General features: G+C 45.0%; 1 protein-coding gene across 5 annotated transcripts in view; it reads right to left on the bottom strand.

The window, feature by feature from the left end:
* The window catches only part of APBA2 (amyloid beta precursor protein binding family A member 2), a 273,496-nt gene that overhangs the window by 28,819 nt on the left and 218,753 nt on the right, over window positions 1-25,924 (bottom strand). For all 5 annotated transcript variants that reach the window (XM_040493826.1, XM_040493824.1, XM_040493825.1 and 2 more), the window contains 2 exons: window positions 15,611-15,691; window positions 14,482-14,518 (listed from right to left, as the gene is read on the bottom strand). In XM_040493826.1, coding sequence (XP_040349760.1) covers window positions 14,482-14,518; window positions 15,611-15,691 — 118 coding nt within the window. The remainder of the gene's footprint in view (window positions 1-14,481; window positions 14,519-15,610; window positions 15,692-25,924) is intronic.

Consider the following 25,924-nt stretch of genomic DNA (forward strand, 5'->3'; position numbering starts at 1 on the left):
ACCGGCCTGTGCACCCAGTGGGGAGTCGAGATGAAGTGGCCACCACGGCACCTGGGCCCGCAGATACAATGCGGTGCTTTCTGTGGGCAGGCACTTTAAATTCAAGGTAATAAAGCACCTATATTACCACAAGCCCAAACACAAGAGAAAGAGGAGTCGAGACCCGAGAGGAAGGTAATCCTGGCAGCAAGTGGCCTGGCACCCCGCATCCCCCGGAGCGTGGCCCTGCTCCATGACCAGCGTCTTCACTCTTGTGTGGAGAGTGACAGGGGAGACCCATGGCTGAGGCCTCTCAGAGACCTGAAGACCAGAAGGGCCACCCAGGAGAGGGGCCACACCTCTGAACCCACAACTCCCCAGGCCTGTGACCCCAGGACCACTCACCCCAGGTCCCACGCATGGTGCAGTGAGGCAGCGCCAGCCAGGGCTTAGCAGCCCACCAGGCACAGAGAAGGGCTCACCAAGTTACGTCACCGTCATGACTGTTTTAATATTGCAACAAGGCCTGAGGGATCTGTGCTGGGTGGGGCGGGGAACTAGCTGGTCCTCCTGATTCGGCACAGAGGGAAGGCACCTGCCTCTCCCCCTCCTGCCTGTCAGTGTTGAGGGCCAGGCTGTGTCCCCAGGGCTGGGATAGCCATGGCAATGACTGGGACAAGGCTGGGAGGTGCCCTCTCTCAGACGGTTGGATAAACAAAGCAAAGGAAAAAGTAAGGTTTTTTTCAGACAGGAAGTAGGAGGCAGGAAGCAAAACCCGGTGTGAGGTGACAGGGACTCAGTCCGGATCTGATGACAAGGGGAAAGGCTGCTCGCAGAAGCTAAGGGGCACAGGACCCGAATGATGGGAAGGGAGATACTTGAAAAGGAGTGTTTTCTGGGGTGTTCTGGGAAACTGACACCCTCCTTTGTGCCCTTTGGACAGTCCTCTTCCTCTCCCTCTCTCCTCTCACTTCCTCTCTTTTTGTTTGCCTCTATTTTCTCACCAGCAAAATGGGCTGAGGGGGAATTCCTGATTTCTATCTCCTTAGGGTTTTCACAAAAATAAGATTAATAGGATAAGCTTCATAAACACTAAAAGCATATAAAGTACAACACATTAATTGCTGAATTCATAGCTTTTATTTGCACCTAACCCAAAACAGAAGTCATACATGGCACTTAGCTGAGGCAGGGCCTCGAGCACCAGACGAGGGAGGCAGCAGCGATGACAGCAGGCAGCGTTCAAGGCCAGCTAACGCGCTCACATGGCCTTGTGAGCAGGCTGCAGGACAGTGCACCGAGGCTCACAGGACAAAGGGATGCTGGGACCAGGCTGATATAAAGTGACAAAGTGGGGACCAGACCCAAAGGCAGCCACATCCCAAATGGTGGCCTCCACCATCATCAACATGAGGAACCTCCCGGCTGCAGATACAAAGTGGTGCAAACCTTTTCCAAACCCTGTACCGGAGGGGGTAGGGGGATGTGGCAGGTCATTTAAAACACCTGAAGCTGCAGCACATGAGGACAGAAAGAAGGAGAGAAGAAGATCCCAAGCAGCTCCTTCTGTGTCTGGAATCATGCTCAGAGACCAAGGGGCCTGCAGAGTCCCCAGCCCCATCTGAGAAATTCTGCCTCGGTGGACCCGGAGTGGGGCCTGGGAATCTGCACTACACCCCTGCCCCCCAGGTCACACTGAAGAGCAGTCAGTGTGGGGATACCTGATCTCCGGCACACAAGAACTCACCCTCCCCGCCATCTTAGAAGCAAAGCCCTCTGGGAGGCCAGGCCAGTGTCAGCTTTCTCACGCAGCCCCAGGTCCCAAGGGCGAGACTCCCACCTGCTCCTTCCATCTCAGGTGCCTTGGTCCTCACTCTGGAGATGACAAATTTTCTCCAGCTGGCCAGGGCTGGGGGCACCAAGGGAGGGGAAGAGGGGACAGGAGAGGGGTGGCTGCCGAATGGGGAGGGGCATGGAGGGAGGAACCCCTCCCTGTCCATCCATCAGCAGCCCTGGTGTGCACTGCAGGCACACAGGCACCTGTCACCAGCTAGGGGAAGACAGATGTCACCCCCACAGAGGTCAAGGGGACTGCCAATCACATGGCAGCACCTTCCACCCTGACCACCAGGGCTTCTGACTGAAGTATGTGCATTTCTACTATCTCACCCCATCTTCCCCTCAGGCCTCATTCTCTCCAGTGAGTGTGGTTCCAAGTGCCCATCATTTGCCCAAGGTCACCCCATAGCTGGGCCCAAGCCACCCGTCCTCCCTGCAATGACCATTACTGACCACTAGATGGTGCCTCTACGTTCTGTGGGAAAGTCTGGGTGGTCCTTGCAGCCTGGGGTAACCACCCACCCACACCCTCAGCCAGCACTCAGGGAGGGATCTGGGCCTGGGCAAGGGTCTTCATGCCCTATCTGTGGGTGGGAGTCGAATGGCACTCTGTGGAGCCCATCCCTGGGGCAGGGAGGTAGGCCTTGCCTTTTGAATTGACTCCCACCCTCTGAGGCCACTTTTACCAGTTCCCGGGGTGAACATGGACAGCTCGCCAGACCTTTCTGAAGCTCATTTCCTGTTTAAATCTATGTCCCTAAACAGATATATTAAAAGCTGGCCCCGTCTCTCCCACCACTCGAATAAGCCCTGCTGGATCAGGGGGCACAGACTCCAGTGTTGTGAGGACACCCCATCCTGGGCAATGGGGTTTACCACCAGCACCTATGGACGCCTGCTCCCTGGGAAGAAACCAGTGAAAAATTCAGGTCTTTGTTACAACACCGACAGATGCCAACCTCCGCGCCTCCCTCTGCGGGAGGCTCTTGTCATTCCTGCCTTGTTCTTTTTTTTTCAAAAAGGAAACAATACAAAACAAACCGGTGCCTCCAGCGTCCTGCCTGTCAGACCCACTCCTACCTGCACATTTATTAGGAAGCTGAGAAGAGCGGCCGGTGTGGGGAGGGGGCGTATTTCAGTTCACAGACACTGCTCTCAACTCCAATCATGAAATGCAGAACCAAAAATCAAACAGCTTCATTACAATACTAAAGCAGCTGGCCCTACATGTTTGAGCACAAATTGCTCTAATTTGGCCCAACTCTTGAACTAACACTATGCCAAGACCACCAGAGGGAGACAGAACAACAAAAGAATAAAGAGAGGTTTAAAGGAGATCCCATCTCCCCAGAGAGTGATTTCTCCTTTTTAATTTTCTTGTTATGACATATATTATACAAACATAAGTGTATGTAGAATGTATCTGCCAAGTTTGGACAAAGAAGAATAGGGGGCAGCAGGCTCCTTCCTGCTGGGGGAAGCCTCCATATGAAAACATGTTGGAAAATCTAAGCTCTGCCAACCTCTCTAAACAGGGAGGGGGGGGGGGGGCCCATAGAGTCAGGCCTTGGAGGCCCCTGTCCCTGACACCTTTGGGGGAAATGATCATGAGGTGGGTGGTGGACAGAGGCTTCGAACCAGTAGCCTGGCCCAGGTGATCACATGAACTCCAAGGCCTGTACCTTTTTCTGTCTTGGATCCAGGAGGCAGCTGGGTAGAGCCAGAGCACAGCCAAGGATGGGAGTGTGGGTGTGCATCTGAAAGGTCACTGAGTAGAGCCCCCGCCCCCTGACACACCGCACCTCTGTGTGTCACAAAGGTATAGATCTACTCGGTGCTCAACAACTCATGAAGCAGATCTCAATGTCCCAATTTTACAAATAAGGACAGTATGCACAGGGTCAAATGGCTTTGCACAAGACCACTGCCATTGATTCAGGTACTACGCATTTTTGAGTGTGAGGATTGAAAACATGGAGCTCACAGGCTGACATCACTCCCACAGTCAGCAAATAAATGCATCAGGATGACCCATGATGAACGCCATGGAGGAAGGACACTGTGCCAGGGAAGAAACAACAGGGAAGCCTGCCCTCTAGAGGAATTTGGGGAAGCTGCTCTTTGCACTCAGGTCTGAAGGATGCAAAGCAATCAAAAAAGCCAGAGACAGAAAGGAGAAGAGAGCTTTCCAGGCTCAGGCAAGAGCAGTGCAAAGCCCCTGGGGTGGCCAAGTACAGCATCTTACAAGAACTACGAAATGTTCAAACTGCCCAGGTACATGGGTTGGGCCAGCAGTCAAAACAAGTTGAGGCTGCAGAGAGAGTGCGATCCAGGCCTGAGGGTCCTGGAGCTACACCAAGGACTGTCACTAAAGAGTATCGGTCAGTGGCCTGACCACTGTTTTTAGAAAGCAACTCTGGCTGCATAGGGGCAAACCACAGAAGGGAAGAAGGGAGAGCAGCTGGGAGGCTACTACAGCTGTCCTAGTAAGTGAGTGATGGTGATTGATGGTGATGGTGATGGTGATGGTGATGGTGGTGGTGGTGGTGATGATGGTGATGGTGATGATGATGATGATGGTGATGTGATGGTGATGATGGTAGTGGTGATGATGGTGATGGTGATGATGATGGTGGTGATGATGGTGATGGTGATGATGGTGGTGGTGATGATGATGGTGATGTGATGGTGATGGTGGTGGTGACGATGGTGATGGTGATGGTGATGATGGTGGTGATGATGGTGATGATGATGATGATGGTGGTGATGATGGTGATGATGATGGTGGTGGTGGTGATGATGATGGTGGTGATGATGATGATGATGGTGGTGATGATGATGATAGTGGTGATGATGGTGTGGATGAGGGTAATGATGGTGCCAGAGAGACAGTGATAGACTGAGTCCATTCTGGAGGTTCAATTCACAGTCTGGAATATGAGGTGAGGATGAGGAGTTCTGGAAAGCAGGTTGTGTGACTAGATGGACAAAGCTCATCTCACTGAGGAGGGGACGCTGGGAGGGGGCTGGGCTTGGGAATTCTGGGCACATCTAGATGCAGGAACCTGAGCTTCTTCCAAAGAAGCTCAGGAGACAGCTGGACTCAGGAGTCCTACTGAACTCCTGGTGGCAGGTGAAGATGCAGACACAGAAGAATCCTTGGGAGAAGGGGTGGGGTGGGTGGGGAAAGGGCCCAGGACCCAGCTCTATCAAGCTCTGGCACTCTGTCCCCAGCTGTGCCCAAGCTGGCAGGAGGAGAAAGGATCCCTCATGCTTCTGGTGCACAGTGACCAGGAAGCCAGCGGTGACCTTAGAGAGCTGCTTTGGAGAACACCAGGGCAGGACAGGAGCCAGCCAGGGGGTTGTGGAGTGTAGGAGAGGTGTGCAGAATGAGACAACCATTCCCAAAGTCTGGTGTAGAAGAAGAGGAAGGCAGATTGGTGGCTACAGACACATGCAGGTTGGGACAGATGCACTCAGAAGCCAGCAGAGGGAAGAATGGAAGACACAGGAGAGAAAACACGTCAGATTCAGTGAGTTTCAACATCACATACAGGATGTTCAACAGTCTCAGCTGGGGTGAGGGGCCACAGCCCTCTGAGGAGAGGCTAGGAGCAGGCAGAGTGCCAAAGCCACATGCCAGGCAAGCCACGGAGATAAGCACAAGAGCTGGCCCAGGGAAGGTATCAAGAATAGGAGAGGAGGCAGGAGGGGATGAACCTCAGAGCTGTGAAATTGAACCTCAGGTTAGACCTTCTCCCCGCAGACCTGGGGCATGGTCTCCAGGCTCTGGAAGGGTTCTTCCTGCCCTGAATACCACCCCCAGCCCCGCCACCACACCAGAGTGTCCCAGAGCCAGACACCCCTGCACTGCCATGGGCTGAGCTGTGCCTCTATGAAGCCTCTGTTAAAGGTGACCCTGTAAGAAGGCTGATATAAACAAGAAGACGCTGAGAAACCAGAGCCCTGGAACATTCAATGGGGAGACGACATGCCTGGGGCTGCAGGACAGGTTGGGTCATCACTGAAGGAAAGGATTTGAAAGTTCCACAGTGTGGAACACTGGACACCCAATAAGCGAGATGAAGTCACTGGCTGCCAGGAGGAAGAGAAAGAGTCAAGGAAGGCCAAAGCCAAGCTCAAAATAGTACACAGATCTGCCCAAGGCAGGTCCTAAGCATAAGCTTGTACCTGAGGAGAATTATAGTGCAGAAAAAGGAAAATGAATACAAAAACTGGCAAAAATGGGGAAAGGCATAGACAAAGCAGCTCTCTGCAGCAGTATTTATAAGAGCAAAGCCCTGGAAACCATCCTAACATTCCCACATAGGGGATATCCATCCACACAGTACAGGTCTACAGAACAGCACAGAATACCTCTACTTACTGGTCTGCACTGTGTGGAACTTTGGCAAAATCTCCAGGGTTTAGTGTTAAGCATAAAGAACAAGATGGAGAAAAGGGTATCTCTAACTCATTACCTTTTACCTAAGAAAGGGGAAGATTTACCTAAGATAAATCTTGGAATGTTAAAACTGGTTATCTCTACTGGAAGGAAAAGATTCGGGGTGTATGATAAAAGGGTAAGAAACCAGACATCTTTGCACACACCCTGTTTTGCATACTTGACTTTAGAACCATGTAATTATTTTATATAATTATAAAACCAAATTCAGTGAAAAAAAGCAAACTCCTAAGAATTAAAAGAAAAATCCATCTAAATATGCATGCAGTATGCATTTGTGACATAATAATGGAAAGAAGAACTATTCTGAATGATTTTAAAACACAGTAAATTGATGGCACATCCCTCTTGGGCTATCCTCTAAAGACCAAAGTCAATGCAAATGATCTTGAATTGTATCTATAATCACATGTCCTTGGCAATGTTGGTCTTGTTATTCTGAGATTATTGTATGATTGAAGAAATAAAACAGATGCAGAATTATGTTGATGTCCTTGAGAACAGGGATTTGGGGCATAGGAAAAAGAAGGTGCAAATGTAAAAACACAACAGTCCTGGTAATATGAATCATGATGCATTTTATCTGAAAATCAGTAAGAATCATGATGCACTTTATTTTAAAACATATAGTATATTAGTTATCTATATACATGTAACAAATGATCCCAAAACTTAGCCTGAAAACAACAAATATTTATTATCTTAGTTTCTGAGGGTGGGGAATCGAGGGGCAGCTGAGCACTTCTGACTCAGGGGCTCCCCCAAGACTACAGCTGTTTAGAACAGAGAAGGCTCCACTTCCAAGTTCACTGATCAGCAGGATCTAGATTTCCCAACCAGTGTTTCAAAGGGAGGCTTCTGCCATTTCATATACTAATATAAATGTAATACGTGCCAAATAAAAATGCCAATGGGAGTTTTTGTAACTATATAAGCTAATTCTAAAGTTTCTATGGAAAAATAAATATGCAAGAGGATCTAGGGAAGTTCTGAACGGGGATGACAGTGACAGAAGACAGACATCAGCCTTCCAGGTAATAAAATGCATGGTAGGTAAATCCCCAGTCAAATAAAGCAGCCTGGTTCTGGGACCTCAGTGGAGATCCAGAAACAGACCTAGATGTATATGACAATTTATTATATGACAAAGGCAGCATTTCATTTCAGTGAGGAATGAAATTCATGGAATAGTTTTGGCACAAAAGCTGTTTGGAAGAAAATGCTTAAAATGTAACTCCTTCTGGATCCATATACCAAAATAAATTCTGGACAAATCAAATATGTAATTCATTAAAGTCATAAAAGTTCTATAAGGAAAAAAAATAATGGTCAGAGTGTAAAGGTCATACTAATCCCAAAAACCTAGTAACTTCAAAGGAAAAAGATGCATATCGTTGCCTAATAAAATGTTCAACAAAGTAAAAATATGGAGGTTCCTCAAAAAGTTAAAAATAGAACTACCCTATGATCCAGCAATTGCTCTACTAGGTATTTACCCCCAAAATACAAAAGGACGAATTGAAAGGGGGTACCTGCTGGCACCCAAATGTTTATGGCAGTATTATCTACCATGGCCAAATTATGGAAAGAGCCCAAGTGTCTACTGACTTGATGAATAGATTAAGAAGATGTGGTGTGTGTGTGTGTGTGTGTGTGTGTGTGTGTGTGTGTGTGTGTGTAAGGAATATTACTTAGCCATAAAAAGAATGAAATCTTGCCACTTGCAGTGATATAGATGGATAAGCTAGGGGGTATTATGCTAAGTGAAATAAGACAAAGAAAGACAAATACCATATGATTTCACTCATATGTGGAATTTAAGGGGAAAAAAAGGAGCAAAGGGAAAAAAAGAGAGAATTAAACCAAGAAAAGACTCTTAACTATAGGGAACAAACTGATGGTTACCAGAGGGGAGGTGGGGAGGATGGGTTAAAAGGTGACGGGGATCAGGAGTACATTTGTGATGAACACTGAGTGTTGTATGCAAGTTCTGAATCACTATATTGTACACCCGAAGCTAACACTGTGTGTTAACTAATTGGAATGTAAATAAAAACTCTACTTTTTAAAAATATTTTTTAATGTTTATTTTTGAAGGAGACAGAGAGAGTGTGAGCAGGGGAGGGGCAGAGAGAGAGAGGGAGACACAGAATCCGAAGCAGGCTCCAGGCTCTGAGCTGTCAGCACAGAGACCAACGCAGGACTTGAACCCACCAACCGTGAGATCTTGGCCTGAGCCAAAGTTGGATGCTTAACCAACTGAGCCACCCAAGCGCCCCAAATAAAAACTTTAAAAAATGCAAAAAAGCAAAAGATGACAGTAGCTTAAGGAAAACTTTTACAATATAAATCAAAGGGCAAATATCCTTTATATGTAAAGAACAGTGCAAATCAATAATAAACACCAAAAATCCCAACAGAGGAGTGGGCAAAGGAGACAAACAGACATCACACAGGAAAATCAACACAAACAGCTTGTAAACACATGAAACGGCATTTGGCTTCACTTCCAATGGAAGACGTGCACATAACATCAAGAATATATCACTTTTCATCCGTTGGCCTGGCTAAGACCAAACAGTTGGATGGCATGCAGTGTTGGTAAACCAGCATTCTCACACACAACCCTGTCTTCCTCTTGGGCCATTTCTACCCAAATTGACATGTGGCAGGCTGTAACACTGCTCTATCTAGGAACGGCTTCTGTAAGAGAACTCATACATGGACACAGAAACATATCCATGAAGCTGCTCACTGCTGCACTGACTAAACACAACCAAATAATCCACGGAGGACTCATTAATACCCATCATATGTCCATGAACCTGAGTCCTGGGCAGTCACTTAACAATTAGGTGGTTCTAGAGCTGCTATCTCCAAGATGTAGCAAGAAATGAAAAAGCAAAGTACAGACCCATTTGTCCCAGTGTAATATCTATTTTTAAGAAAAGAGTCTATAGTTTTATATATGTCCAAGAAATTTCTGGAAGGATTCACAAGAGACTTAACAGTAACTTCTATTCCAGAAAGGGATCGGGGGTCTGGGATGGGCAGATAGATGGAAAAGGGAAATAAGGATTTCCAGGGTAGAATGCATTTTTAATTCTTAGGGATTTTGGCTTGATCTAAGCACTACTCAGAAATATCTTAACAAACCTCCAGTGAATAGAAGTTCCTATTTTAAAATCTGTCTAATCCCTATTCACGACTCCATTTGGAAAACTGGAGACAAGATCAAATAATGTTTGTAAAAAAGGAAAGTCATTTTTTTAACTTTATTTATTTTGAGAGAGAGAGAGAGAGAGACAGAGAGAGAGACAGAGAGAGAGAGAGGTAAAGAGAAAGGGAGAAAGAGAATTCTAAGAAGGCTCCTCACTGTCCATCTCATGGACTGTGAGATCGTGACCTGAGCTGACATCAAGAGTCAGACACTCAACTGACCAAGCCACCCAAATGCCCCCCAAAAAGGAAAGTTATTTTGGCTTTCACAACTTCCCTTTGGAATGCTCTGGGCCCCTACAGCCCAGGTTTACCTTACTCCCATCCTCCCACCAACAGCATCCCAGACACATGCCCACCAGTCCCCCAGGCCTGTCTGCTCTGTGATTCAGGAGCCTGGCCCCTCTGACAGGCTGCAGAAGAAGAGATGTGAGCTGTCTTCATTTTAGGAGTCTTAATCTGAACAGGTTCACCGCAAGTGCTCATTTTAAAAGGTCAGATCATAAGTTCCTACTACATGAAAATAACCAAGGGGCGTTATCATGGTGAGGACCCCTAAAAGGTGTGAGGGGCAAGCTCAGCAGGGCCAGGGGCCCCCGTGTTCTATGAGTGGCCAGTGCACAAGGGGGAAGTTGACACGGTAGAGACAGGTTGTAAGGGACCCCAGGGCCCTGGCACCTGAGGACAAGCAACGTTCTAGCATAAGCCTAGAGCTGTTGGTGGGGTGGGGTGCAGTGTGTCTTAGGACATCTTGCATAAGCTTTGGCTGTTGGATTAGGAGAACAGTGTAAGGAACAGAATACAATCTATCAGCCTCTGTTGTTTTGTCCTGAAGCTGCCACTGTCAGACTCCATTGCTTTGGGGCCAGCACCAACTTTTTGGTTTTATGGAAAAGCCTTTTATGTATACTCATTTGGAGGTGGGCAACCACCTAGTCCACTTGGACTTATGCCACTGCCAGCCTCCATGTCCCTCAGAAGGGGTTATCCTGGGGGTCCCGCCATTCCTTGCCACTCCAGGATTCCTCCCACAGGGAAGGCAGTGGGTCCTCCATCCAATGGGCCCTTGCACAAGATTCACCCTGCAGCATCAACCTTTCTGGTCTGAGAGGAGCCAAGAGGATCAACAGATCCTGGGGTATTTTCCTGCAGACGGTGGTCATGGGGGACTCTTCACTCAGGTGCCTCTGATGAGAGAGGGCTGTGACTCTGAGCCTGAGAGGGGCCAATGGCTCTGACCTCTGGAAGGTTCTCCTGTGGACTCCCTGGAGTCTGAACCACATGTCTTCTCCATTCTTTTTCTATTCTTTTTCCTCACCTGCTGCATGCTAAGGGTGGCTCAAGCAGTACAGTTTGGGGACAATGAGCTCAGACTCCCACCTGGGTTCCAATCCCGCTCTGCCACGTACTACCTGGTGATCTTGAGTGAATGACTTACCCCCTCTGAGCCTCAGTTTACTCATCAGGGACAGCACCTGCCTCTTAGTGATATCAGGAGGACTGCTGAGTCAATATATTTAAGAACTGTGCCTGGCTCAGAGTAACCCCCCAATAAGAATTCCCTGGCCTCAAGAGCACCTGGGTAGCTCAGCTGGTTAAGCATCCAACTCTTGATAGCAGCTCAGGTCATGATTCGTGGTCCATGATATCAAGTCCCACGTTGGCTCTGCTTTGACAGTATGGAGCCTGCTTGAGATTCCCTCTCTCCCTCTCTCTCTGCCCCTTTCCCACTTGCTCTCTGTCTCAAAATAAATAAATAAACATTAAAAAAAGAATTCCCTGGCCTCATTATTGATGGTAGTGGTATATGAAGGCATGTTAAGAAGGCAGAAAACCAGCCTGGTGAGGAATTTATGCTGCTAAGTACCCAGATATGGGTCTTGTATCAGCAGCCAAATGACCTCAAATGAGTTACTTGAACCTCATTTTTCCTACCCTATAGAATGAGGGGAAGCATCTGCCCTTCCTGTGGTGGCTGACCTGAAGCAGGTGCACAGCACACATCCCTGGCACTGGTGCACACTAAGCCCCCAGTCGATGTTAAGATGGTGTCTGTTGTCATTGTATAGTAACTGTTATTATTTTTCATTACTATTAACAATTATTAGGTGTGAAATAAGGTAGGACTGAAGGCCATCCCTCATAAAAACTCCAAGGAGCTTTTCTTCCAGTGTGATTTCTCAGACCCAGAGGAGGTGGGAGGTCTGTTTTCCTGTCATAGTTATACTGGGTCCTCTCAGCTAATCAGACTTTCAACCAGAAGACTGAACAAGCCCTGGAGGTTCCCTCACACTTGAAATGCTTGTCAGCTGGATTGGGTGTAGCACTGGGGTAGGCACTGGGGGCTTGTTACCCCAATACTCATTTCTAGACCTTCTCCCCTGCCCTCCTGGAAAGCCAAATACTTGATCCTCCAGTCAACACTGACGTTGACCAGGGCACTGGTCATATGGTACAGCTCTGGCCAATGAGAGACAAGAAGGAGTCTGTTGAGTAGGTCTTCAAGGTCTTTTAAGGTTCAACTAAACATACAGATTCACAAGGTCTCCTAAGTACAAGTAGACATGGGGCTTCTTCCTCAAAAAGAATAAGGCAGGAGCCACAGTTTGCCAGTGGCATTCTTCTGTGAGTGTACACACAGCTGTATAGGAGCTAGGAAGGAGCCCAAGGGTGTGAAACATCCATCAAGGAAGATGTGTGGAGCCATCCCAGTTGAATTCAGACCCTCATATTCTCACGGGCCAATATCTCTGACAACCATTGCATGGGCATAGCTAATAGGAAATTCTACATTAAGGCTATCCACACTGGTTTGAGCTGGTCACAAGCAGCTTTAGCCAAACTGAATTGGTTTGGGGCATCCAACACTGTTTTGATTTTATATATAAGCTGGTACAGAGAAGTGAGTTTTCTGGAATGCTAGAAGTGAGAGGTACTTCTCAGAGCACCTGGGCATTGATACTGCTTCCTGATCCTTCTCCATCTGCCTCCTCTGTACTTAGGGGGCTGACTCAAGAGCCAGGGGAATCTAACATCCGAATCATTCCCCTAAGCAGTTTGAGGGAGCTCTGCCCAGATGACACCATGATACTTTGAAAAGTGAGCTTCTTGGACCCACAAGAGTCCACCTCACTGAAACACTTTGACTGGTACACCCTGTTGCAGCATTCTGACCACCGAGGAAAGTGTACATCTTTCCCTATTTATGAGATGTCGAGTCCTCTGAATCAGGAACCCAATCAACCCTACAGTGGGGGCATGGAATGGGTGTTGTCTCTTCGTGCCAGTCATCGGGTCCTGAAAAAACCACAACTAGCCAGCTGGACCAGAATTATCATAACCTATTGTGCCCTGAAGAAAACCAGTTTGATCTAGTTTTAACTTGCTAAAACTTACCTAGAACCACATGTAAACAGCTGGGCAAAACCCATTTGAGCCTACCTCAATTGGTCGAAATGGAACCAAGTCTATTTGAACGGTATAACATTGATTCCAACAGTTCAAAACTGTTTTTAATACCCAGTTTGAGCCACACTGAGCCAATACAATGTTGAACCAGTTGAAATTGGTTTGAGCCAATAAATTCATTTTCAACCAGTTTGAATTGTGTTAGCCTGGTTCAAATTAGTCCCTTGAAAGGGAACTGGAGGGGCCTCAGTTTCCCAGGTGTCACTTCTTTCTAAAAAAGAAAACCAGGGTAGGAACGGTTTTAAAGTTACTTATCTCTGAAGACTGATTTACCTTGCACTTTTAAATTTTCATAAAAATTAATTACCAGCTTATTGAAAGAATTAATAAAATTCACACTGTTTATTGTAACATTAGCAAGAGCAGGAAACACCCTCCTGGCTGAAGAAAGATCCTATTTAAAAGGCTCCTTAAAGGGGTGCCTAGGTGGCTCAGTCAGTTGAATGTCTGACTTTGGCTCAGGTCATGATCTTGTGGTCTGTGAGTTCAAGCCCCACGTCGGCCTCTGTGCTGACAGCTCAGAGCCTGGAGCCTCCTTCCGATTCTGTCTCTCTCTCTCTCTCTCTCTCTCTGCTCCTCCCCCGCTCACACTATCTCTCTCTCCTTCAAAAATAAACATTAAAAAAAATTTTTTAAAAATAAAAATAGGGGCGCCTGGGTGGCTCAGTCAGTTAAGCGTCCGACTTCAGCTCAGGTCACGATCTCGCGGTCCGCGAGTTCGAGCCCTGCGTCGGGCTCTGGGCTGATGGCTCAGAGCCTGGAGCCTGCTTCCGATTCTGTGTCTCCCTCTCTCTCTGCCCCTCCCCATTCATGCTGTGTCTCTCTCTGTCTCAAAAATAAATAAACGTTAAAAAAAATTAAAAAATAAATAAAAATAAAATAAAAATAAAAAAATAAAAGACTCCTTATAGTGGTGTTGGAGGGCCTTTGAAAGGGAGGGCCCAAGGTTCCCTGAAGCCCTTCAGACAATGCAAAGTTGGTTATGCCAAAAGGCAAGCAGGCATTCTCCCCACACCAACAAGTGGTACAGAACAGATTGGTTCTGGTTTTTTGATTGAATGCTGAAATGCAGTATTAACCCCCTCAAAAAAAAGACAGGAGAGCGGAGGGAAATGAAGAGTCTAAAAAAGGAGTAACAGCCTGAATTTGGATGCAATTATATCCACTGTAATCAAAAGTGTTAGATCATAATTAGCTGCTTATACAGACACATTTCAATCTATTAATTCAATCATCAGTGTCATGTGTGAGGCCATTACTGAGGGTGTAATTAAATGGGATGGTCTACCGTTCCCTAATCAACTGAATCCCCCTCCCTCTATAACAATATGGGCTTACAAAGTGCTCAAACAACAAAATGCCTAAGCACCTTTTCTTATTATAATATTGTTTTCATCTTGAAGGTGTGCTTTTTTAAACAAGCTTTGCAGGAGAAAACAAAAGTAAAAATACCATTTGCTTGGAGAAAAAAAATGCAACTGTTTCCAAACATTAAATTCAAAGTCACTTACCAGCCACAAAACTTGGAAATGATGCCACCTTCTTTGTCTGTTAGGAAATATGAAAAAAAAAAAAAAAAGAAAAGAAAAACAAACACATGACAGTTTTAAATAGATGGCCCATAAGATCTAGGCTGAGTACCATATGTGAAAAGTTAAACCCCACTGAGTAACTGATGTTCCTTAAAAGTCAGCTCCATAAAGCAAACCAATGTCATTTAGGCACCATGGTGTTTAGGCAGGACATATGGAATCAATTCCCATGAGAAAATATGGGGTACAAAGGCCACCATCTAAAACTTAGGGACCCCCAGATTAGCCTGCCACTGCTAAAAGAGAGACTAGAGACCATACAACCAATGGTTCTCCAACTGGTAGGCATGAGAATTACCAGAGCTTGTCTTTAAAAGTAAGATAAAAGAGATTGGACACCACTCTATGGGGTGGCCAGAGTTATTTCACCAAAGCTGGAAAATCCCATCCAAACTATGTTCTACAGAAAAGGGAAATAAATTATTTATTAAGGCCTCATTTTAATAACCTCCATCAAGGCAGTGTTTGTGTATACAGGATTGTTTTTCAAAATCATGTTGTTGGTTTAGAACAGTGGCTCTCAACTGGGATGATTTTTGTCCCCAAGGGGACATTTGGCAATGTCTGTAGACATTTTTGGTTGTCACAGCTTGGGGAGGGGGTTGTGAGCTACTGGCATATAGTGGGTAGAAGCCAGAGATACTTCTAACCATCCTACAGTGAAAAGGACAGCCCTTCACAACAAAGAATGTTCTGGTCCAAATGTCAATGGTGCCACAGTTGAGTAACGCTGGCTTAGAACATAACTGTCTGATAGTGGAGTATAATGAGTTTCTGTCAAACCAGGGAGTACAAATGACCCCCCACCCCCCGCCAACAAATACACCATTAGCAACACATGAACACACAGTGGTATGAGCCTGAACAGGAAAGAACTTTTCCTTCCTCCTCCTACAGAGACACCCAACTTTGTTTGACTTGAACCCCCCACCTTCCCAGGCACTGGGTGGCATGAGAACATCATGGAGAGGCCGAGAAGACCATGATGGGGTATGCAGGTCCAACATCAGAATCCTAAGCCACAACTCTTATCCTTAGAGAAAATCACCTCTGGGATGTTGTTATTGTCCACGGGTCCATTGAGATCAGAACGCTGCTGCTTCCTTGGCTGCTCCAAGCCATTGCAAACCTGGAAACCGGGAAGCGAAAGATGAGATGGTGCTTTTACACATTAGAGAAATAAACCAAGATACAGGATGATACAATTTTGGGAAATGCGTAGGTAGGCATGTGTGTGTACATGTATGTGTGTGTGCACATATGGACAAAATTTAAACTCTTCCACAATTAACATGTATTCTTTTATATTTATAAAATGTTTTTGAATCATATTTTTTTTACCATCTGTCACCTTTATTACAATATTATTGACTATATTCCTACGCTGTACTTTTCATCTCTGTGACTTATTTTATAACTGGATGTTTGTACCCTTTAATCTTCTTAATTTATTTTGCCCATTTCCCCCTCCTCATTACTCTCAAAACCACCAGTTTGTTCCCTGTATTTCTAAGCCTATTTCTGTTTTTTGTTTGCTCATTTGTTCTTTTAGATTCCACATATAAGTGAAGCCATATAGTATTTGTCTGTCTGGCTTATTTCACTTAGAATAATACTCTCTAAGTCCACCCATGTTGTTGTAAATGGCAAGATCTCATTCATTTTATGGTTGAGCAATATTTCATTGCATACATATACCACACCTTCTTTATCCATTTATCTCTTGATGGATACTTGGGTTACTTCCATGTCTTGGCTATTGTAAATAATGCTGTAATAAACATCGGATATACATATCTTTTCAAATTAGTGTTTTTGTTTTCTTGGGGTAAAGACCCAGCAATGGAATTACTGAATTGTATGGTAGTTCTATTTTTAATTTTTTGAGTTCTATTTTTAATTTCCATATTGTTTTCCACAGTGGTTGCACCAATTTACATTCCCACCAAGAGTGCACAAGAATTCCTTTTTCTCCACTTCCTCACCAATGCTTATTTCTTGTTTTTTTGATTCTAGCCATTCTGGCAGGTATAAGGTGATATCTCATTGTGCTTTTGATTTGCATTTCCTTGATGATAAGTGATGTTGAACATCTTTTCATGTGTCTGTTGGCCATCTGTATGTCATCTTTGGAAAAATGTCTGTTCATGTCTTCTGCCCATTTTTTAATCTTTTTTTTTTTTTGGTGTTGAGTTGCATAAGTTTTTAATATATTTTGGATATTAACTTCTTATTGGATATATCATTTGCAAATATCTTCTCCCATTACGTAAGTTGTCTCTTTGCTTTGTTGGTGTCTTCCTTTGCTGTGCAAAAGCTTTTTAGTTTGGTATAGTCCCAATCATTTATTTTTGCTTTTGTTGCCCTTGCCTCAGGAGACATAGCTAGAAAAAATGTTGCTATGACCAATGTCAGAGAGAAATTACTGCCTGTGTTCTCTTCTAGGATTTTTTTGGTTTCAGATCTCACATTCAGGTCTTTAATTCATTTTGAGTTTATTTTTGTGTGTGGTATAAGAAAGTGGTCCAGTTTTCCCAGCACCATTACTGAAGAGATTTTCTCTCAATCATATATTCTTGGCTTCCACGTCGTAGATTATTTGACCATGTAAGCATGGATTTATTTCTGGACTCTATTGTGTTTCATTGATCACTATGTCTATTTTTGTGCCAGTACCATACTGTTTTGATTACTACTGCTTTGTAGTGTATCTTGAAACCTGGAATTGTGATACCTTCAGCTTTGTTCTTCTTCCTCAAGATTGCTTTGGCTATTTGGGGTCTTTGTGTTTACTTACAAATTTTATGATTATCTGTTCTAGTTCTATGAAAAATGTTATTGGTATTTTGATAGGGATTGTGCTGAATCTGTAGACTGCCTTGTGTAGGATGGGCATTTTAAAAATATGAATTATCATTCTATGAGCATGATATATCTTTCTACTTGTTTGTGTCATCTTCATGTTTTGAATCCAATTTTCTAATTTTATTATCATTTTTTAATTGTGGTAAAACATACATAAAATTTGCCACTTTTAACTGTGTAGTTCAGAGTCATGAAGTACATTAACATTGTGCAACTATCACCACCATCCATCTCCAGAATTCTTTTCATCTTGCACAACTGAAAATATGTATGCATTAAACATTAATTTCCCATTACTGTCTCACTCCAGTTACTGGTCATCTCTATCAATTTAACTACTCTAGGTACCTCATATAAGTGGAATCTTACAGGATTTGTCTTTTTGTGACTGGTTTATTTCACTCAGCATAATGTCCTCAAGGTTCATCTATGTTGTAACATGTGTCATAATTTCCTGACTTTTTGAGGCTGAATAATATTTCACTGTTTGTATATATTACATTTGATTTATCCATTCATCTGTCAATGGACACTTGGGTTGCTTCCTCCTTTGGGCTACTGTGAATAACACTGCTCTGAACATGGGTACAAATATCTCTTTTTTTTTTTTTAATTTTTTTTTCAACGTTTATTTATTTTTGGGACACAGAGAGACAGAGCATGAATGGGGGAGGGGCAGAGAGAGAGGGAGACACAGAATCGGAAACAGGCTCCAGGCTCTGAGCCATCAGCCCAGAGCTGACGCGGGGCTCGAACTCACGGACCGCGAGATCGTGACCTGGCTGAAGTCGGACGCTTAACCGACTGCGCCACCCAGGCGCCCCAGGTACAAATATCTCTTAAAGTTCCTGTTTTCCATTCTTTGGGTATATACCCTTACGTGGAATTGAAGGATTACACTATAATTTTATTTTTAATTTTTGATGAACCACCATACTTTTTTCCATGGCAACTGTACCATTTTACATTCCCAACAACAGTGTCCAAGAGTTGACACCATATTTCTAAAAAATATAAATTATTAGTTTAATGCAAATTCTAAACTCTAGGATCTAAATTCTTTAGTTAATGCAAATTGGTCAATCTACTACTAGAAAAAACAAAATGCCCCAAGGACAAGTCACAGGTATTCTCTTAAAGAGGACATCAAACCAAAATTTATTTTACTTCAATTAACAAAATTTAAAGTTTAGGTATCTCTATTTAGTGCCTTGTACCATCCAGAAGATAAAGGCCAGATCCACAGCACTAAAATCACTGTCCAAATCCCAAAGGAGATGTAAGCCATCATATGAAGTTTCAGAACTTTCTAGAAATAAAGTACCAAGTAGTAACAATATAAGGACGAGGATGATGATAACAATGACATTAATAAGTTATAAGGAAATAAGTTTATATTTATATTATAAATATACACTACACTTGTGTTTATTTATAAATTTATTTTCACTTTATTTATAAAGTTATTTATAACTGACATTATTCCCTCTCCTTGTTTACAGCTGAGACGACCGAGGCTCCAGGTGTTGGCACTAATGGCTAGTTCCCACAGGTCCAGGTGGCACAGTAAGAGGCTGTTGCCAGTCTTCTCTATCTAGATTGTCACTGCTGTGTTCTTTGATGTCATTCAATCTCTCTGGGAGGGTTAGAGAAAGCTCAAGAGACATGGGCCCACCATCCTGGCACTGATGGCACCAAGCAGACCAAAGATTCCTAGCTGAGCATCTCCTCTGTGACTAAAAACACCACCGCATTTCAGAGGCATTGGGAGGTGAGGAGGACAGGGATGGTTCAGATGGGAGGTGGAAAAAGTGGGACTGGGCTTTAAGCATGGGGAAGATTGCACACAAAGGGGAAAAGGAAGGTGTTGCCATATCCTGAGAGAAATCAGAACTCAAGCTACAGGAAGAAATGAGGCTTTCCTGGAATAGAGGGGATGCAGAGGTGCAACTGGGGCCAGGAGGGTCAGATGTCTGGTAGGTCCCTGCATCCTTGGCTGGAAGCCCAAAACACTGTCTCTATCCCAAGTCCTGTGAACAATCAGACCATGCACATGGATGCTGGCCTCCCTCTGCTGCCCTAGTACGTCCCCAAGTTGGGGGGCCCTGGGGCTCAGGCCTGCCTGGGACAACTGGCATGCTCCTCTGCCCTCCTTCTGGGACCTGAACCCATCCTTCCCTAGATGAGAGGGCTGTGATGAGTGGACCCTATGCTGAGCAAGCCAAGCTGACAGTGTCCCTTCTTGTAGGGCTGACCCTGGCTTGGGGACCACTGTCACCAGGGTCCTACTGGAGTCAGGCTTGTTTCCCAAACTCCTAGTTTAGGTCTTCCCTCTGCCCTACTGGCTCTATACCACCCACTGTGGCCAAGGTATGCCAGGCAAAATCTCCCAAAGGGGATAATGGGAACTCTCACTGGAAATGCTATTCCCATCCACTTTACGTGAAACTCAAATTTGCGACATCCTCCCAGAAAACCTTCTGTCGTCTTTCATGCGTGGCTATTTCAAGGTCCACTTAGAGCATATCTGTGTTTTCCCTCTTGTTCATAAGGTCTCTAACCTGGTGACTTTCCCTAGGCTGAGTTCACCGACTTCATTTCCTGAAGGCCCGCAATACCTTACTAGGAGCTGAATGGACACTAGTCATCTCCAAAAACCCTAAAGAAACAAACCAACCACTGACAAATGAAAATGGGTCAACTACACCTATTGTAGACTGAATGTCTGTGCCCCCACCAATTTCATATATTGAAACCTAACCCCCAAGGAGATGGGGCCTTTGGGATATAATTAGGATTAGACGAGCTCATAAGGATGCCACCCTCATGAGTAGGATCACTGTCCTTATAAAAGAGACTCCAGAGAGCTCCCTCGCCTCTTCCACCATGTGCAGACACAGTGGGAAGGCGCTGGCTATGAACCAGGAAGTGGCCCCTCACCAGACACCAGATCTGCTGCCGCCTTGATCTTGGACTTCCTGCTTCCACAACTGCGAGAAATAAATGTCTGTTGTTTATAAGCCACCCAGTCTATGGTGTTTTTGTGATAGCAGCCCAAACGGACTAAGAAAACACCACATCTACAAATGTTACAGCTTGGGGTGGAATCTAAGTTTTCTGCCACAGATGTAGGGCGACAGTCTCTCGTCCCAGTGCCAAATCCATTGTGAAGAAAAGACTGCTGCTTGTCTTGTCTTATACTGGGTGCCTTTGGCAAATGGAAGAGGTGCCCCTCTGGGGGATGCAGCCCCCACGGGGTTACAGCTTGGCCAGGTGGGCATAAGCTGGCTGCCTACACCTGTCCATGGGACACCTGGCACGGAGCCACGGCATGTGGTGACAACAGGCAATACAGGGTCTCAGATCCACTCATAGAGGCAACTTCTCCCCAAAGCTTCTACAGGCTCGACCCTATCCTCCATGTCAACATTCTCTCCACTCATCACCATGACAACCACAGTTCATAATAAACAGCTGGGGTTGTTTTCAGAGAGGTGGGTTTGGGAAAGGCCATCTAGTGCTCTAATTTCCATCTTGAGGGCAAGGCGGGGGCGCGCTTGGCAGCATGGGGAGCAGCATCTGAAATTAACATCATAGAGGCCCAGGTGGATTTGGGGCTCCCAGCATCTTAGATGAAGATGCTACTTACATCCTTTTGTGCACTCCCCAAGGTACAGCAGCCAGCCACACCTCAAAAAAAGATGCCAGCCAGGGTTACCTCAGTTCTTTCCAGCCAACAGGAACATGAGGGCCATGTCCCTCACCAAGTAATTGCCATGGAGTATTCCCGCTGCCATGGGCTGGAAGCCACATCAACCATCCACTGAGAGAAGATGGTGAGTGAGACAAGTTAAGTGAAATCTGGCATAGGTGGTGGGACACCCTCCCCAGAGTCCTGAGAACAGAACACGGACCTGTGGCACAGACTGGTCCTAACATGTCAGGACCAGAGACTGCTGCTCAGGGCAGAGATGATTTGTCTGCAATAAAAGTATACTAATTTGAATAAATTGCTCTAATAAGTATCTTGGCTCCAGTTGGTGAAACTAAAGCTAGGATTTTTTAAAAGTGTCAATTCTGATTTCGTCTGCTTGATTAAATGGAAAATAAGCAATATAACCCACATTACTTGAGATGAAACAATAGCAAATAAGTGCACACACACTCACGCCATCTGTAATAAAAATCAAATACAAGCATTCTCCTGAGTGACAAGCATGTTAGTGACACGTGGAGGGACACAACATCAGCTCAAAGCCAGGCAAGCCACAACCTTCCCACTGACCTGTCCTATCTCCCCTTACACATTTCTTGTCAGAGAAATTCCAGGCTTGCAAATAACTCAGGGGGTACCTGGGTGGCTCAGTCAATTAAACTTCTGACTTCAGCTCAGGTTATGATCTCACGGTTCGTGAGTTCAAGCCCTGCATCGGGCTCTATGCTGACAGCTCAGAACCTGGATCCTGCTTCAGATTCTGTGTCTCCCTCTCTCTCTGCCCCTCCCCCACCCCCTCAAAAATAAATTAGGTGACAGCCTTCTCTGGTGACAGCACCTCATGCTCCCTGTTTCCAAAGGCATCAGTCACCCCTACTGGTCCGATGTTCCTCTGTCCCCACTCAACAGGGGTCAGCCAGAATTTGCTGCATGTTGGGTGCTCCATGGCCGGGCTGAAAGCATAAGCCACCATGGTCCAACTGAAGATCTGACTTAGCACACTAAACATACCTCACAAGCCCCTTTATCTGTCCCCTGACATTCAGGTGGCTCAGAAAAATGACAATATTGTTCTTCTTCTGCTCCTCTTACAATTCCGATCACTCCCATGGTATTTGTCTGGAGGAGAATGAGAGCTTGGATGAAGTATTTATTCTTATAATGGTCATCCCCATGGGGGTGATCATATCTTTCTAAAGCCAATCTGTGGCTTAAAAGAATCATGACAAGATCCATTAGGGAAACCAGCCAGTAGGTCTATCTTTTAACATCTCCTGGCTGGGCCTGTGAATGGGAGGGGGAAGGAGAGTTCCCTCCTTACACTCCCTCCACCCTGCCCCCATCCATATTTCATGGAACATACCAATACTAAAAAATTATTCACCATTTGTCTGAAGTTCAAGCTTAACTGGGTATCCTCTTGTTATTTACTAAATCTGGCAGCCCTACCTAGGGGTAGGCTGATGAGCTGCCATTTCCACTGAGCCCTACGTTGCACACTCAGGGCCTGGTCATGTTCTCTGTGTCTGGTCTGCTAAAACATCCCCTACCGCTGACCACAGGACCACCTGGCACGTCTTTGACTTTATCATTCACTCTCTTCACTGAAGCTTCATAAAGGGTAAGCGGTGCCTGGGGTACCTCTGCAAGCCAGAGAATGAGAAAACACACGGGCAAACAAGGGCGGTTCCTGCATGACCAGGCCTGAGGGGCTCAAGAGGTGAGCCCAAGGGCTGAGCCATTAAGGTTTGGGGGCTATTAAATCTCCGCCATTTGAGAGCAGCCGGGAACCCAGGGCATTGCTGGTGGAAACATAAAATGCTCACCATGGTGAAAAACAGTTTGTGAATCCTTAAAAAGTTAAACACCACCCATGTGATCCAGGAATTGCACCCCAAAAAAGGAGCGAGAACAGCTATCTGCACAAAGCCTTGTACCCAAATGCTCACAGCAGTATTACGGACAATAGTCAAAAGGCAGAAACAACCCACATGTCTATCAACTGGTGAGTGGATAAATAAAGTATGGTATATCCCTTGAATGGAATATCACTCAGCCATGAAAAGGAACGAAGTCCTGATGCGTGCCATAACACAGGTGAACCCTGAAAATATTATGCTAAGTTAAAGAAGCCAGACACAAAAGGTCACATACTGTATGATTCCATTTGGATGAAAATGTCCAGAAACAGGCACATCTGTACGCAGAGAAAGCAGACTTCGCATTGGCAGGGGCTGGGGGGAGGGGAGGATGGGGAGTAACTGATTAGTAAGTATGGGCTCTCCTTTTAGGGTGATGAAAATGTTCTGGGGCTAAATAGTGATGGTTGTACAATGCTGTACTAAATGCCACCAAACTGTACATTTTAAGACAGTCAAAATAGTATATTTCATTTCATGGGTATACCACTACAATTTGAAAACAATGTGGAGGGGCGCCTGGGTGGCTCAGTTGGTTAAGCATCCAACTTCAGCTCAGGTCACGATATCACGGTTCATGAGTTCAAGCCCCACATCAGGCTATGTGCTGACAGCTCGGACCCTGGAGCCTGCTTCTGATTATGTGTCTCCCAATCTCTCTGTCCCTCCCTGACTCACACTCTGTCTCTGTCTCTCAAGAATAAATAAACATTGAAAACATTAAAAAAATAAATAAATAAAAACAAAAATAAAAATAATGTGGAAAGAATAACCTGAAGGTCAACTGCCAGCTTGTGCAGGACTAACCCTCTCCTTGGGCACAAAAGCCAAGAGAAAGGAGGGTGGGCCCAGGGAAGAAGGTGGGCGATCCAGATGGCACAGACGTTCTTCTCTCCCGGTTGCCTGCCTCACGCACCAGGATGTCACCCTTGGATTCATTTTTGGAAAAGGAGGTAAATCTACCTCTTAAAGCAGAGTGTGCTATGGAACTAGGGAGTCTTCCATTTGGTTGTGATCAATTATCAAAGGAGAAAACCTACAACCACCCCTTTCTAAAACTGTGGCTGGCCATCATCATGGCTGCTTCTCCCATAGGGTCTATAAGTTTGCTGCAGACATTGGCACATTTTCCCATCCTTCTGCTTTAAAGATGAGAAGCCCTGTGTGAGCAGAGTTTCATGGCAGCAGCCCTCCAAGGCAGAAGAACAGTCTCTTGGATTTCTGGCAGGCTCCTGCATTTGCTCAGGAGACCCGAGGCCTCTCCTACACCCAGCCTAGAGTCCTGCACTCACATTCTGAGAAAGCTAGCTTGACAGCTGAAAAATGAAGAAAACAAAGGTCCATAAATTGAAAGGAAATCAAATGACCAATACTAAGTCAATGTTAGAAACCCATTCCCAGGGCATTTCTTTCTTTTATTTCAAGTTTTTATTTAAATTTTAGTTAGTTAACACGTATGGTAAAATTGGCTTCAGGAGTAGAATTTAGTGATTCAGCACTTACATACCAAACCCAGTGCTCACCACAACAAATGCCCTCCTTAATGCCCATCACCCATTGGCCCATCCCCCACCCACCTCCTGCCATCAGCCCTCAGTTTGTTCTTTTTGTTAAGAATCTCTTATGGTTCGCTTCCCTTTCTTTTCTTTCCCTCTTCCCCTATGCTCATCTGTTTTGTTTCTTAAATTCCACATATGAGTGAAATCATATGGTATTTGTCTTTCTCTGACTTATTTTGCTTAGCATAATACACTCTAGCTCCATCCACATTGTTGCAAATAGCAAGACTTCATTCTTTTTGATGGCTGAGTAATAATCCAGTGTGTGTGTGTGTGTGTGTGTGTGTGTGTGTGTGTGTGCCACATCTCCTTTATTCATCAGTCAATGGACATTTGGGCTCTCTCCATAGTTGGCTGTTGTTGATAATGCTGCTATAAACATCAGGGTACACATACCCCTTTGAATCAGTGTTTTTTGTATCCTTGGTAAATATTCAGTAGTGCAATTATTGGATCATGGGGTAGTTCTATTTTTAACTTTTTGAGGAACCTCCATACTGTTTTCTAGAGTGGCTGCACCAGTCTGCATTCCCACCAACAGAGTAAGAGGGCTCCCCTTTCTCCATATCTTCACTAACATCTGCTGTTTTCCAGGGGCATTTTCTAGATTTGACTTCTACACATCTATACAGGCCACCATTCCCAGCATGGAACTGCTATGACCCGCTTTCTGTTCTCCTAACATAAGGACTTCTCTGTTTCAGTCAATATTATTAGTCCGAAGTAATAAACAACTCAATGGAACTGCCTAAGGCGGCAAACACTAAAACAAAGTGTTATGATTCATAATTTGAAAACTAAGTTTAACCAGCTAATAATACATAATGAAGATACCAGCGACCCAGTTAGCTTTTATTAAATCCACCTGTTCAATTTCTATGATTATACAATGTAGAATATTTGGTTTTCCTAACACTGAGAATAAGGAGAGAGAGTAGAATTAGCTGTTGTTTTAATAATACATTTGACAATACATTTTTATTTGAATAATACCAAAAATGTAGGACTTCAACTATTTTACTTAATGATGTGCAGACCCACTGCCTTGTGACCACATGCACCAGTGTCCACAGGCTCAAATGAGTGTGGTCAGCTCACCTCTACTGTGACAACACCAAACAGGTGGTGATTGGCCAAAACGTGTGTCTGTGTTCATCTGATACTGGTTACGCAGGTTCAGATTGGCTCAACTTGGTTTTAGATGATTCAAGTTGGCTCAGGTGAGTAAATGGGCCAAGAGGCTTTTCCTTCTTTCTTTTGTTTCTTTTCTTTCTTCCTTACTTCCTTTCTCTCTTTCTCTCTCA

This window comes from Herpailurus yagouaroundi, unplaced genomic scaffold (genome assembly GCF_014898765.1).
Source record: "Herpailurus yagouaroundi ecotype Mexico unplaced genomic scaffold, PumYag 185, whole genome shotgun sequence".
NCBI lineage: Eukaryota > Metazoa > Chordata > Mammalia > Carnivora > Felidae > Herpailurus > Herpailurus yagouaroundi.